This window comes from Tupaia chinensis, unplaced genomic scaffold (assembly GCF_000334495.1).
Source record: "Tupaia chinensis unplaced genomic scaffold, TupChi_1.0 Scaffold143824_1, whole genome shotgun sequence".
NCBI lineage: Eukaryota > Metazoa > Chordata > Mammalia > Scandentia > Tupaiidae > Tupaia > Tupaia belangeri.
The window spans coordinates 1-13,606 of NW_006203674.1; the positions used below are offsets into that span (position 1 = coordinate 1).

Sequence of the window (13,606 nt, forward strand, 5' to 3'; positions counted from 1 at the left end):
GGTTGAAGGATAAATATTTATTAAGTTGTGGTTAATAAAGGACACATGTGCAGCAAAAAGTAAGTTCATTTTGCAGACAGAAAGATTAGAATTACCAATAAGGAAATTGGGAACATATTCCGTGCATATTCATACCCTCTTTCATGAGCCAGGTGGTTTCAGAAATGGGTATTTCCACTTAGCTGACTCTTTCACTTCTCTTTATATGTTCTCGTTACTATATTGAATCTATATTATAAATAAAGCTTTGATACTTACACATGAAATGATACATATTTAAAAAGTGGCAGGGAGTATACACAAAGTTTTCAGATATGACTTATATTCTAAGAATCAAATAAGAAATACAGAAATAATCATTAAAAAGAAAAGTACAGCTATTTAGAGATACTTTCTGTTATCAGATCATCCCAAATGGCAAGAGTCTAGGTACACAATTCCTGTGTTCAATAGAAAAAAATGGAAGATGTTTTCTTCTCTGGCCACAGCTATGTGAGAAAGGATTAACTCAGCTACCTGACTTTTGAAATTTAATGGATGCATTTATGGAGGAATATTAGAGGTGACTGGTCTTGATTCAAAAATGCTAAATTTCCTAAACCTGGACTATGTTTTCAAAAATTCAAGATGCATTTAGCAAAGCAAGGAAAAATAAATTCCGGCTGCTAGGTTGGCAGCTGGTCTGGATACAGTATTTTGCTCTGTTTACTCTGTCAGGAAGCCAGTTCCATTTGATTAAATTCTGAAATTAGAATGCATGCACTCTGGAAGATACCAAGCAGCTTCATGCTTTTACTCGTATGGAAAATGTGATTAAGGAAATGAACTCAACGGCTGTAGCATCAGAAGAGATCAATGCAACAGCTGTATTCAACTAGGCTCAATGGGCTAGACCTTTACTTTATTAAAATGGATGGCTTTAGCATAGAAACTGCGCCCACATCACAGAACTGCCGTATTGCTCTGAACTCAGGCCTAGAAAAGAGTCAAGTGGAACTGAATTCAAATATTATGGCAGTAGTGCAAACGCAGATCCACACTCATACCACAGAGCCAAAATTTAGCCAGAGAAGAGATAATTAAAGAATATATAGGCATGGTCTTCCCACACCAACATATTGGATTATTTTTAAAATTCTTAGCCAAGTTCTTTTAGAATCCTGACCTGGAAGTTGGTATGCTCTTATTTGGCAAGGTTTCCAAAATATCCCCACAAAACTCTTGAAATACTCTATGGGATGACAACATCTTTTCCTTGTCCTGAGATAAATTAGGTTATTAGTAATAATTTATATGTGAAAGTGTGTCAAAGGCCAGGTATAACCAGATAACCTACCAAAAGAAAAAACAAGGGGGCATAAGTTGGCATGGTTGTTAAAGTGCTGGAGTCCCACAAGTCCTGGACCTGGCAGCTTGCTTTCTCACTTTCCCTCCCTCTCTTTCTGTCTTTCTCTAGTAAGTGCATATGCCCTATAGCAAATTTTTAAAAAATAATAATAAATAAATAAATAAAATAAAATAAATAATTATTTAAAACAGATAAATAAAACACCTCATTGTGTTTTGAGCAATGGAGAAAAAGTTAGAATGTTATTGGAAAAATGTTTAAATTGGCACCTACGATTGCCAAGTCTACTTTGACCATTCAGGCTTGTTAATATGTTGAAGAATGAAATGGAATTGAGGTATTATCATTGTACCTGTGAAGTACAGAAGATGTGAAGGGACAGGACCTAAGAGATGCTGAAATGGAGGATGTCTAAGTAAGACTATCTAGGACAGAATTATATTACATGGACAGTGTGTTCCTGGATTGGATCGTCAAGCTTCATGCAAGATGGAATTGCACCTAAGAGCCTTCAAATATGATCAAACTCTCTGGAACTATAATATGCTAATCTAACTCACAAGGAGCTGTACATAAAGCAGAACACCAATGACCATGGGATGTGAAGTGCTCAGGTGAGCTAAGTGTGCTCTTTCTCTTAGGACATGCTAGGTGGATGTTGGCTTGGTCAACTTTGAGCCACAGTAAAGATGGCTGATGGCTTTCCTGTGTCAGTCCTGTCTGGCTATGCACTCTCCTTCACAATTGAGATGCTGGTGTTTCACCCAGGCACAGTCTTCCTTTGACAGGATAAAACCTGGCAAATTTCTAGTGATGGAACTGCCTTTTCAGAAATTCCATGTCAATAATCCCTTTTGTTGGGATCAGCAGTTAGTGTAATGGCTATGTCACTGGACTCCCATGTAGTTGACCGTGGTTTGCGTCCTGGACCCGGTGGCTTAAACTCACTCCGAGCACGTGTGCATGTGTGCCCAAGATCCAGAGAGGAGAATGGAGAAGAAGGGATTGCAGCATGGCCCAAACAAACAAAGAGGCCTAGTGTTGCTCAAGAAGTTCACTGACTTTAGAGACCACAACCTAATCCACTGTTGTGTCAACATAAACAATCTTTGTTTTGATAAAGTTTAAGACAAATGGGGCCAGCTGGTGTAATGGTTAAGGTGACTGGATCCTACATGGCCATCTGCCTGGTTGGAGTTCTGGACCCAGCTCAAGAAACACACTGGGCACGGATATGTGTATGCCTGAAATCCTGAAAGGAGGGAGAAATGGAGGAGAAGGAATTGCACCATGGCCATCTCACTTGAAGCATGCTCTCTTATACCCTCCTCTGCACTCCTCCCAACTCCAGAGCATGCACCCGCTAGTTAAAAAAAATAAATAAAAAGATGAATATTCAACAAGGCTAACTCATTTGTTATTAAGTCTAGGGTATCATCCTTATATATCATTTATTATTATTTTTAAATGACCTATGAGGGGAACTGTGCAGGAACGGATTGATTTAAGTTAAGTAATTAAAATATCAACATAAACTAAATTAAAGTAAATATGGATAAGGGATAAAAGAAATAGTACTGACCTTATTAAAATATCTTACTGATGATTAATATTTTTACAAATATTTTCTGGGGGTACCAACAGATGGTGTAATGGTTATGTTGCTGAGTCTTGGACCTGATACCTTTAAACTCATGTTGGGCACGTGTGCATGTGTTCCCCAAATCCTGAGAGGACTGCTGCATGACCATCCCACCAGGGGGTGATTTCTCACTTTCTGTCTGTCTGGTGAGTGCACGTAGCCTACAGCAAAAATCTCTCTAAAATTTTTTCTGATAAAAATTTATAATTACTTGATAAATTCAGAGAAATGAAATGAGCACATAGTATAAATCACATAAAATGTCACCATTCAGAAAAACATTTTTTTTTTTCAGAAAAACATTTTGACAAATTTATTTCTAGTCTTTTCTATCTATATTTTATTCATGGAGGTAAGATAGCATAATATTCAAAATTTTAGAACCTGTTTTTATCATGTACATGTCATTATAACACAAACAAGTTCATGCTACTAAAATTTCAAAAATATTTGTGTAGCTACATGGGATTGCATCTTAAATTAGGAGCTGCAAGCTCAGATGGTTTCAGGGGCCAAGCAGAAAAATAAATACGAGAAATGGAGAAGTACAAGACAGTAGGGGGTAGTGATGACCAAAAACATATGTCCCATCAAAAAGCATTCAAATTTCATTTTATTTTAAAACATGTACTGGCAAAATAGAGTGGAAAAAATAGGCAAACGACAAAATGTGTGCAGTCTAATACCCTCTATATTGTTTTAAAACAGGTAAAATTGAGACCAGCAGATGGCGCAATGGTTACATCGCTGGACTCCCACATAGTCGACTGTAGTTTGATGCCCAGACCTGGTGGCTTAAAACTCACGCTGTGTGTGTGTGTGTGTGTGTGTGTGTGTGTGTGTGCCCAAAATCCTGAGAAGAGAAAGGGACTGTGGCATGGCCATCCCCACTGAGGTTGAGTTCTCACTTTCTGTCTCTTTGTCTCTCTGTCTCCCCGGTGAGCACATGCGGCCTGTAGCAAAAATCTCTTTCTTAAGACAAACAAACAAGTAAAATTATTCAATAATACAATTAGGGATATTTTAGGGATACATATATAATGAAAGTAATTTTTACAAAAAATAAAGCATAAGGGGTCAGCCTCATAGCCTAGTGGTTGAGAGAGCTAGATTTCACCTAGCCAAGTTCTTTTAGAATCCTGACCTGGAAGCTGGATAACTGCACTGGGACCATGGACATGTGTGCCCCAAATCCCAACAGGATGGAGAAGTGGAGAAGAGACTGTGGGTGACCATGTCCCACTAGGAGGTGCTCTCCCCCTCTCTGGCCTCTTTCTGTCTCCCCCTGGCAAGTACATAGCTAGCCCTCTGCTATGTACATAGCCCTCTGGCAGTGAAAATGAATAAATAAGTAAACCATAAGAATGCAAAATACCCAATTTAAGACAGTGACTATGCCTGTCAGAATTAAGTAATGTGAGTAGGTTATCAAAATGATTTAAAAAGTGTGGGGCAATCATTTAATTTGGGTGGTAAGTACACAGGAACTTAACCCATTTATTTATATTGTTTTTATATGTATTAAATATTGCATAATGCATCTTTTTTTTTTTTTTGAGAGGTTTTCGCTATAGGGCGCGTGCGCTTGCCAGACAGACAGAGAGAGACATAGAGACAGAAAGCGAGAAATCACCCCCAGGGGGGATGGTCACGCCGCAATCCCTTCTCCTCCATTCTCCTCTCGGGATCTTGGGCATGCATGCACACGCGCCCAGTGTGAGTTTTAAGCTACCGGGTCTGGGATGCAAACCGCGGTCGACTACATGGGAATCCAGTGACATAGCCATTACACTAACTGCTGGTTCCCCCATAATGCATCTTTTTAAGAAGAAAAAAACCAAACTTGTTAGTCAAGGGGAACCTCTTGCTTGAGGAAAAAAGACAGAAAGAAAAGGAAAGAAAAATAGGTTAATGCAACTGGATCCTACATGGCCGCCTGCACAGTTCAAGTCCTGGACCCAACAGCTTGAAAGACACACCAGCTAGTGTGCATGCATGCCCCAAATCCTGAGAGAGAATGGAGGAGGAGGGACTGGGGTGTGGTCTTCCCCCCTGAGGTTGCTTTCTCACTTGCCCCCTCTCTCTCTCTCTCTGGTGAGCGTACAGGCAATACAGCAAAACTTAAAATTAAAAAAGAACGAAGGAAAAGAGAAAAAGGAAAAAAGGAGGGTAGGAAAGGAAACTCCATTCCACATTTGGCCACTGGCTACTGTAATACAATAAGTAGTATGACACAGTATCCAAGTGCCCCAGTGCTTTTTGCATTACTAACAGAAATATCTCAGCCTGAGTACTTTTTTATAAATAAGGTAGATATTTATTTACACACTCATGATTCTGGTGGGTGTAAAGTTCAAAATCCTAGGCTTACAGCATGGCCAGCAGAAGCCCAGAGGATGGTGGGCACATGCGAAGAGAGAGACTGATTTCTCTTTTACGACGACCAATGCTCTCACGAACTAACCCCTTCTCACAAGAGCTAGAGCTCATTAGGTCTCTGGAGACATCATTAATCTATTCATAAGACTGTTGCCTCTATGATATAATCACCGTGAACCAATCACTGCCCTTTAGGCCTCACCTTGGGACACTGTGAAGGAATTAAGTTTTCGGTTGACACCTTTCTGATAAGTCAATACAATTAAGCTCCAACACATGAATTTCTGGGGGACATATTCAAACCATAGCATCAAGCTAATGAGCTCTGAAGCCAGGCTGTCTGATCAAAGCTGAATCCCTGCTCTACACTAGTTTTACAGCCTTGGGCAGTTACTGAAGTTCTCTGCAAACTAAGGCCCAAAGGCCAAACAGAGGTCTCTAACAGTCTTTTTTACAGCCCTCCAGCTAAGAATGTTTGCACCTTTTTAAGTAGTTGGAAGAACTGTGTTCAACCACTGTTAGTTGTGAATGACTTTAGCAATTAGATTTCTCCAGACTTGGTAAAGTTTCTCAAACCTAGTACTAAAAGTCAAAACAGCACTTCTTTAGTAAACTTGCGTGTGGAAAAGTCATTGAGTCACTAGTATCTCAAGCTGCTTTATATACTTCCTGCAATGTTAAGAGTTAAAACAAAAAGCAATGTCTCCACACCTACACAAGTTTGCAGGCAGTATATTTTCCAAGCTCAAACTAAAATTCTAACAGTGCCTTTTGGACATGGATATAAGTGCAAAAATATGCAAAAATTCTCATATTTCAAAATACATTTAACTACAGTTGTGGAGCTTCAACATAACCGTCAGTTAGAAGCAAGTAATCAGCAAAGGAATGATATACTAAAAGACAAATAGCAAGATAAGAAATTAGTAGACTCATGTAAATGACTTCCAATCAATAGCTATGCTTTATTAAAACCACATGCTTGTGAATTCGTATCAGGATTTGGCAGTTATTTATCTGGATGAAAAGACATTTTCAAAGATAAGATACATAAAATCTCATTAAAAATCAGTGTTAACAGATAAGCATTTTCTATTAATGTTGATGGTAAGGAATACTTAACTTTTAAGTGAAATATTATTTTCTCCCAAAAGAATTCCATCTTCTCCTTAGCATGAAAAAATTGTTTCCAGTAATTATTATATTTTGAATTTCATCAATACAAATTTTGTTAAAATTTGTTTCTCTTTTTATAGGAATACCTGCAGACTGCTCAATTTGGCTCCTTGGACCAAAAGTCCAAAATATTTACTATCTTGCTCTTTACAGAAAACGTTTGCCAACCCCTGTCATGAAATGATTGCAAAGATTAAATAATTGTGAAAGTGGTTAGTAGCAACCTGGCATAGAGTAAGAATTCATTCCTTTACCTGTCATCTTTTTTTATTTTTTTTGAGAGATTTTTGCTATAGGGCACGTGCACTCATCAGAAAGACAGAGACAGGCAGAGAGACAGAAAGCAAGAAATCACCCCCAAGGGGGATGGCCACACCACAATCCCTTCTCCTCCATTTTCCTCTCTGGATCTTGGGCACACACATAGCCGATATGAGTTTAAGCCACCAGGTCCAGGGCTAGAACCGTGGTTGACTACATGGGAGTCCAGCAACATAGCCATTATGCCAACTGCTGGTCCCTACCTGTCATCTTTTAATATAGGTTTCCATGATTTAAAAAATTATGAATAGAAAAATGTGTTAAGTGTATCAAATATTTATGTTCATATATATTTGTCCACATCTTGGAATAGGATATAATTTTAGATAATATTCCTAGAGACAGATTGATTTCATTTTTTTTTTTTAAGAGAGAGAGTTTTGCTATAGGGTACGTGTACTAACTGGAGAGACAGAGGGACAGAAAGTGAGAAATCACCCCCAACCCCAAGGAGGGATGGCCATGTCGCCATCCCTTCTCCTCCATTCTCCTCTCGGGATTTTGGGCATGTATGAACATATGCCCAGTGTGTTTTAAGCTGCTAGGTCCAGGACTTGAACCCTGTCGACGACATGGGAGTCCAGCAATGTAACCATTATGCCATCTGCTGGCCTGAGATAGGTTGATTTCAAATTGAGGTAAATCTTTAAGCAAAATTTTGTCTTATGGGGATGAGTTAGACTCACAGGCAGATAGGGTATAGGACCCAAAAGGAAGCCACTGTGTTTTCCTTTTTAATAAAGTCTCTATGTTTTTCGTCTACAGCCTGATTAATGTACAATATTAATCCCTTTTACATGTCTCTAAGGAATTTATGACTCCTTGCTAATAAATCAGGAAATAGAGATATTGAGCATACAGACAGAGTAAAAAAGATGGAGTCACAGGGCCTAACGTTTCACAGCCAAAAGCTTACTGCACTGAGACTCAAAGCAACTATAACTAAGGATAGCAGTTTCTTTAAAAAAAAAAAAGAATTATTTTATTTAACTTTATTTATTTCAGGTCGACTACAGTGGGACAGACTGAGAGAGAGAGAGCAAGACACCAGGTCTGAGACTTGAACCAGGGTCGGCCATGTGGCAGTCCAACACCCTTAACCATTAGACCACCTGCCAGCCCCCAAAGGGTAGCCGCTTCTATTTAGTAACTGCATTCTAACAAGAAGTACAGAATTCTATGGTCTGCTGACCCCACAAAAATAGGGTAACAAGCCACTCATACTACCATGTAACTATTTTATAAAGCCCACTTTCTTATCAGAAAGCTAGCCAGCCCATTGCTTGGACTGATAAATAAAAAACCTCCAGTTCCTCTTTGGAAACCCAATCTGGCCCCCTTCCATTGCATTGGAAGATTTTTCTCCTTCCTTAATAAACTCTACTTTACCCTCCTGTGTCTGTGTCTCTAATTCTTCATGAGTGTCAAACAAGAATCAGCATAGATGTTGGGTCTAATCACCCAGCGCTCCTGCATCATTATTGTTATTAATCTGGGAAACAAGATTATTTTAGACCCAAAAGACCAGAGTTCCTGTCCTTGCTTTCCTGGATATCCTATTTTTATATTTTGATTCCAAACAGAGATAGCCCATCCATAAAGTTTATTCATTCATTCAACAGGCAGTCATTAAATATCTACTCTTTGGGGTGGCTCAGTAACACACTGCTCAAGTGGTGCTGGAGCTATATGAAAGGTTGCAGGTTCAGTTGACCTGTACCACTGGACATGGTGCCAGATCCTGGCTGACTGGGAAGGCTGGGAGTAGAGAGGATTGTGGCATAGGATTCTGTTGAGAGTGCTCTCATTCTCTCTTGCTTTCTGGGTCTTTGTCTCTCACTTGTATAAGAAACAAGTAGTGCTGGCTCTGTGGACTAGTGGTTAAGGCAGCCAGATTCAACATGGCTGACTGCATAGTTTGAGTCCCAGACCCAGGGGCTTGGGAAACAGATCAGGTGAGCTTGTATACATGCCCAAAATCGCAAAAGGAGAGAGATGAAGAAGGGACTGCAACATGACCATTCCTCATGAGTACTTTCTCCTCTCCCTCTCTCTCTGGTTAGTGCATATGCCTCTAGCAAAGAAAAAAACAGATGAGCTATAAGGAGGAGAAGAAAGAGGAGGAGGAGGAGAAACAAACTTTAAAAATGTATCTGCTCTGTGGACACTTAATAGTTACAAATAAAACTTAAAATTTAAATATGTTGTCTACCTTAGAAGGCTTCAATGTACTAAAGGAGATATAAAATACAGATTATACCCCTATCCTGCAGCTAGGTGTGAAACTTCACCCAAAATATTTGAGCAGAGAATGAGGGCATAGGCTAATCAGGGAAACAGTTAAATTCATCTACTGTTTTTGTATAATCCAAACAAACATGCTTTCCAAAAATTTTAGTGCTAATGAGCAGAGGAAGTAAATATCCTAATAGGAGTCTACTTCAACACATGTGAGCCAGTTGCTTAGACTGACATAATAAAAAGAATAGGAACCAGCAGATGGTGTAGTGGTTGTGTCACTGGACTCCCATATGGCCGACTGTGGTTTGAGTCCTGGACCTAGCGGCTTTAAACTCATGCTGGGCGCATGCGCATGAGTGCCCAAAATCCTGAGAGGAGAATAGAGCAGGGATTGTGGGATGGCCATCCCCTCCAAGGGGGTGATTTCTTCCTTTCAATCTCTCTGCAGAGTACACATGCCCTATAGCAAAAATCTCTAAAAAAATAAAAAATAAACACCAACAGGAAGTTACAATGGCTTTTAAAAAAACACACACATTGATTTTTTTAAGCTATTCTTAGAACTTGTCTATTTTAAACAATATGCTATGTTTAATCACTAATACTAAAAATTCATTTTGTGCATTAATATGGATTTTTATAACATGGTCTGCTCCAAAGAAATTTAGTTGTCCCTGCTTTAGGTAACTTTATTGAAAAGAGATTTATGTTGATTCTTGATTCCACAATACATTCTTTGTGACTTGAGGGACACATAACTTGGATGCTTTTGCAGATGCTAAGAACAAGGAGAATTTAGACATCCATTGATTCAGGCTTAAAATAATAAAGCATTTATGTGAACATGGTTCCCCTCTTGCCAAACAAAACAGAACACAAAGAAACCACAGCACTTTTTTTCTGGCACATACATTATTATTCACCCAAAGCCCTGTTCCTAATGACCCCATGCCAAAAGAAACAGAAACAAATTCACTCCTATGTGGTCCTTCCTTGCTCTTATGCCCTTTAGTGTATTCTTATGCGAGTTTTGTTCACTCTTCACAAGTCTCAGGCTTTTTCCTCTTCTGATAAGCTAAGAAATATATTCCGAAGTTGGTTTAGTGGTGAATCATCTCCTAGGTGATGATTACATGAGCCAGCTGGTTACCCGGGATAACCCTTTATGTAATTATGTCTGTTTCCTCCAAATAATTGATAGCATACTCTTCTGCTCATTGTCTCGTTTTGCTGATATGGTTACCCTACGTACCATGCCTAACTTTTATCCCCCAGTTTCCCATTTCCAATTGAAACAAAGGTTTTTGTGTTTTGTTTTTGTTTTAAGGGTGTGTGTGTTTGCCAGAGATAAACAGAGAGTGGAGGAGAAAGCACATCCCAACAGGGCATAGTCAAGTTGCAATCTCTTTCCTTCCTTTCTTCATCCTGCCAGGATCTTGGGCATGTATAAAGTCTGTTTTTCAGGACACTGGGGTCAGGATTCAAACCATGTGGAGTGCCATGTGGGATCCAATTCCCTTAATCACCAGGTCACAGGGCTGTCATCAAGCTTATTTTTTAAAGTATAGAATTATAGAATAAGTAGGGAGGGGGAGTCATCTAGTTCTATATGAAACAATGACAATTCCTTGGACAAAATCCTTCACAGGATTCAGCCTCTATGTGAATTTGCTGGCAGCTAACTTACTACCTTAAGATGGTATTTTCCTCTATTAAGCATCTCTTAAGTTTTAAGAAAGTCTTCAAGACTTAACTTTATTATTCTTCCTCAGTCTAAAAATCATAGATATAACTTGGAATTTTTTTCTCAACCAGCAGTTTCAGTAATGCCCAGCCTAAGGCACACGTTGCTTATTATGGACTACCTTCTTTTAAATATTAGGAATAATCTAGTTACAAATTTACCCTTAGGAAAACAGAAAAAAACCACTCAAATAATTTTTGTGTTGTATGGTTCAGATGAGAAACTTTGGTTCAAAGACTGCAAGGCTCTACGATTTACTTGCTGTATGAAATCTTACTTCATCTCTTTCAGACTGCTTTTCAGCAACAAAATGATAACATATGTTAAAACACTGTAAAAGCAAAGACCTTTGCAGGCAGTAGTAGGCAAAGAATAAACCTCTAATAAATAATCTCAGAAAACAATGAATAAAAGCCTCTAGCACACTGTCTTGCACATAACACTCAATAACAGGTAGTTGGCCCAGTCCCTGTGCCCACTAGTGTGTGCTGAACATGGCAGGCCTGTTTTTATTCTGGGAGAAGAAAAAAGGAAGGAAGGAGGGATAAAGAAGGAGGCTAGTCTCTTCTGGGAGAAGAAAAAAGGAAGGAGGGATAAAGAAGGAGGCTAGTCTTCAAACCATTCTTCCTATGACATAAAGAATTGGCACTTAAAACCTTTCTCCCAATACCACACCTTAAGCTTTGGAAAACACGGTTAAGAAAACACAAATATTGGCAAATAAGGAGCTAGGAAAGAAAAGAACCAGCATAGTGCAGTATTACGGAAACTCATTGCAATTGGTACTTTCTCTCATTACAGTACCTAATGAAAACTCCAGTGTGTGACGATTGTCTATCGGCTTTTTAGCCTCCCCATCTAGAATATACGACTTGATGTCAAGACTGTGAAAAGATCATCCAGTGCTTACCAGAAATGACCACACTGTTGAATGGCTGAATATAGTAACTAGATGGAGAGCTTTCCAATAGTAGATTCAGACTAAGGAGCCAGGGTTGAACATAACAAATATGAAGTAAAACTTCATTTGGAACTTTCCGCAAAGAAAGGAGTGTAAAATAGCTCGGAAGTTTGAAAGGGGGCCAGTAGATGGCCTGGATCTCACATGGCCAGCTAAGGGGTTTAAGTTTCAGAACCCAAGGCTTGAAAAAACATGCCTCAGGCATGTGCTAGTGTGCCCAATATCCGGAGAAGAGAATGGAGAAGGGATTACAGGGGTGACCATCTTCCCTGAGGGTGATTTCTCCCTTTCCTTTCTTTGGTAAGTACACATATCCTACAGCAAAATTAAAATTAAAAAAAAAAAAAAAACTAATAAGGTTTAGGTTTTGGTTTTCTTGTTTTTGTGTGTGTGTGTGTTTGACTGAGTTTGGAGTTGCTAGGTAGTTCTAAAAAAGGGGATTTGAGCAGGCGCAGATGGAAGGCAAAAAATGGTAACTTATGGGGAAAAGATATAAGCTTAAGCCAGTGTAATCAAAAGAAACATTTCTGGGGGCCAGCAGTTAGCGTAATGGCTACGTTGCTGGGCTCCCACGTAGTTGACCACTGTTCAAGTCCTGGCCCGGTGGCTTAAACTCACGCTGGGCGCGTGTGTGCGTGCCCAAGATCCCGAGAGGGGAAAGGAGAAGGGATTGCGGTGAGGCCATCCCTTCTGGGGGGTGATTTCTCGCTTCCTGTCTCTATGTCTCTCTCTGTCTTTCTGGTGAGCACACGCACCCCTCTCTGCCTTTCTGGTGAGCACACGCACCCCATAGCGACCCCCAAACCCCTCCCCCCCCAAAAAAGGAACTTTTCTCTTTCATCAACAGAAGCAAAAGTAGTCTGAGATACATAGGCAGTTAAGTAAACTCGTATTACAAGGCTAAAAATCAACCAGGGAAGGGAGACTTGTGTAAACCGGAGAAATTGGGATCCTTTGTTGGAACGATGTGAACAAACGGTTAATAAAATGACTGCTGACCTCGGGAGGGTGGTGGCTCCATTAGCTCAGTTTTGTAACTCTCCAAGAAAATCCTTTCTAATCATTTTCTCATATAAAACCGTATAACTTTATCAGCAGTGAGACTCCCTCTGTGCCAGATTATATTAACACATTAAGACAACATCCCTCTAAAAATAAGACTCCGATTACACCAAGGAAAGATTTTAGAGATGCCTTGTTCACAAGCTAACTAAGGGTGAAGAGAAGGTATTCGTCTTAAACTGAAATCCGGGCTGCAATGACACTCCCAAAAGCAATCAGACGCTGCTGGAGCACACTTCTTAGGAGATCGAGTTTCACTCCGAGACTTGGGTAAGGCGAGAATCTGGCCTGGCGGCTTCGGGTCCGACCATCCGGTTCTCTCCCCTTTATAAGGCGGGTCGAGCTCCGCCCCCCCCCAGCCAGTCGACGGCTCTCGGTCCGAACGCTCGGTCGCACGGCCTGCCGAGGGCCTGGGCGAATCGCCTCGGGCCTGAAGACGAAGGCGCTGTCTCCAGAGACCATCGCCAACGCTAAGGCCGGCCGGCTGAGGTCGCCGTGGGGAGTGCGGTAGGCCGCCCCGTCCCCTTGGTCGCCGGCGGATAAGGACAAAGAGTTCGGAGCCATCTTCAGACACGGCCTGCAGTATTTGCCTTCCGTCCCTCGGCCCCGCCGCACGGATCAGGCCAGCCCTTCCCGGACGCCGAGGTGACCGACTTTGGAGACCATAACTAACCCTGCGGCAGGTCGAGCAGCCGCGCTAACGGACGCCCTCGCCGCGAGCATGCGCAGTGC

General features: G+C 40.5%; 1 protein-coding gene across 1 annotated transcript; it reads right to left on the reverse strand.

Annotated features, from left to right (window-relative positions):
• Window positions 1-12,989: 12,989 nt before the first annotated feature.
• Window positions 12,990-13,597, reverse strand: CUNH11orf71 (chromosome unknown C11orf71 homolog). Its single transcript, XM_006165192.3, has one exon. The coding sequence runs from the start codon at window positions 13,436-13,438 to the stop codon at window positions 13,049-13,051; it is 390 nt and encodes a 129-aa protein (XP_006165254.1). The 5' UTR covers window positions 13,439-13,597; the 3' UTR covers window positions 12,990-13,048.
• Window positions 13,598-13,606: the final 9 nt, after the last annotated feature.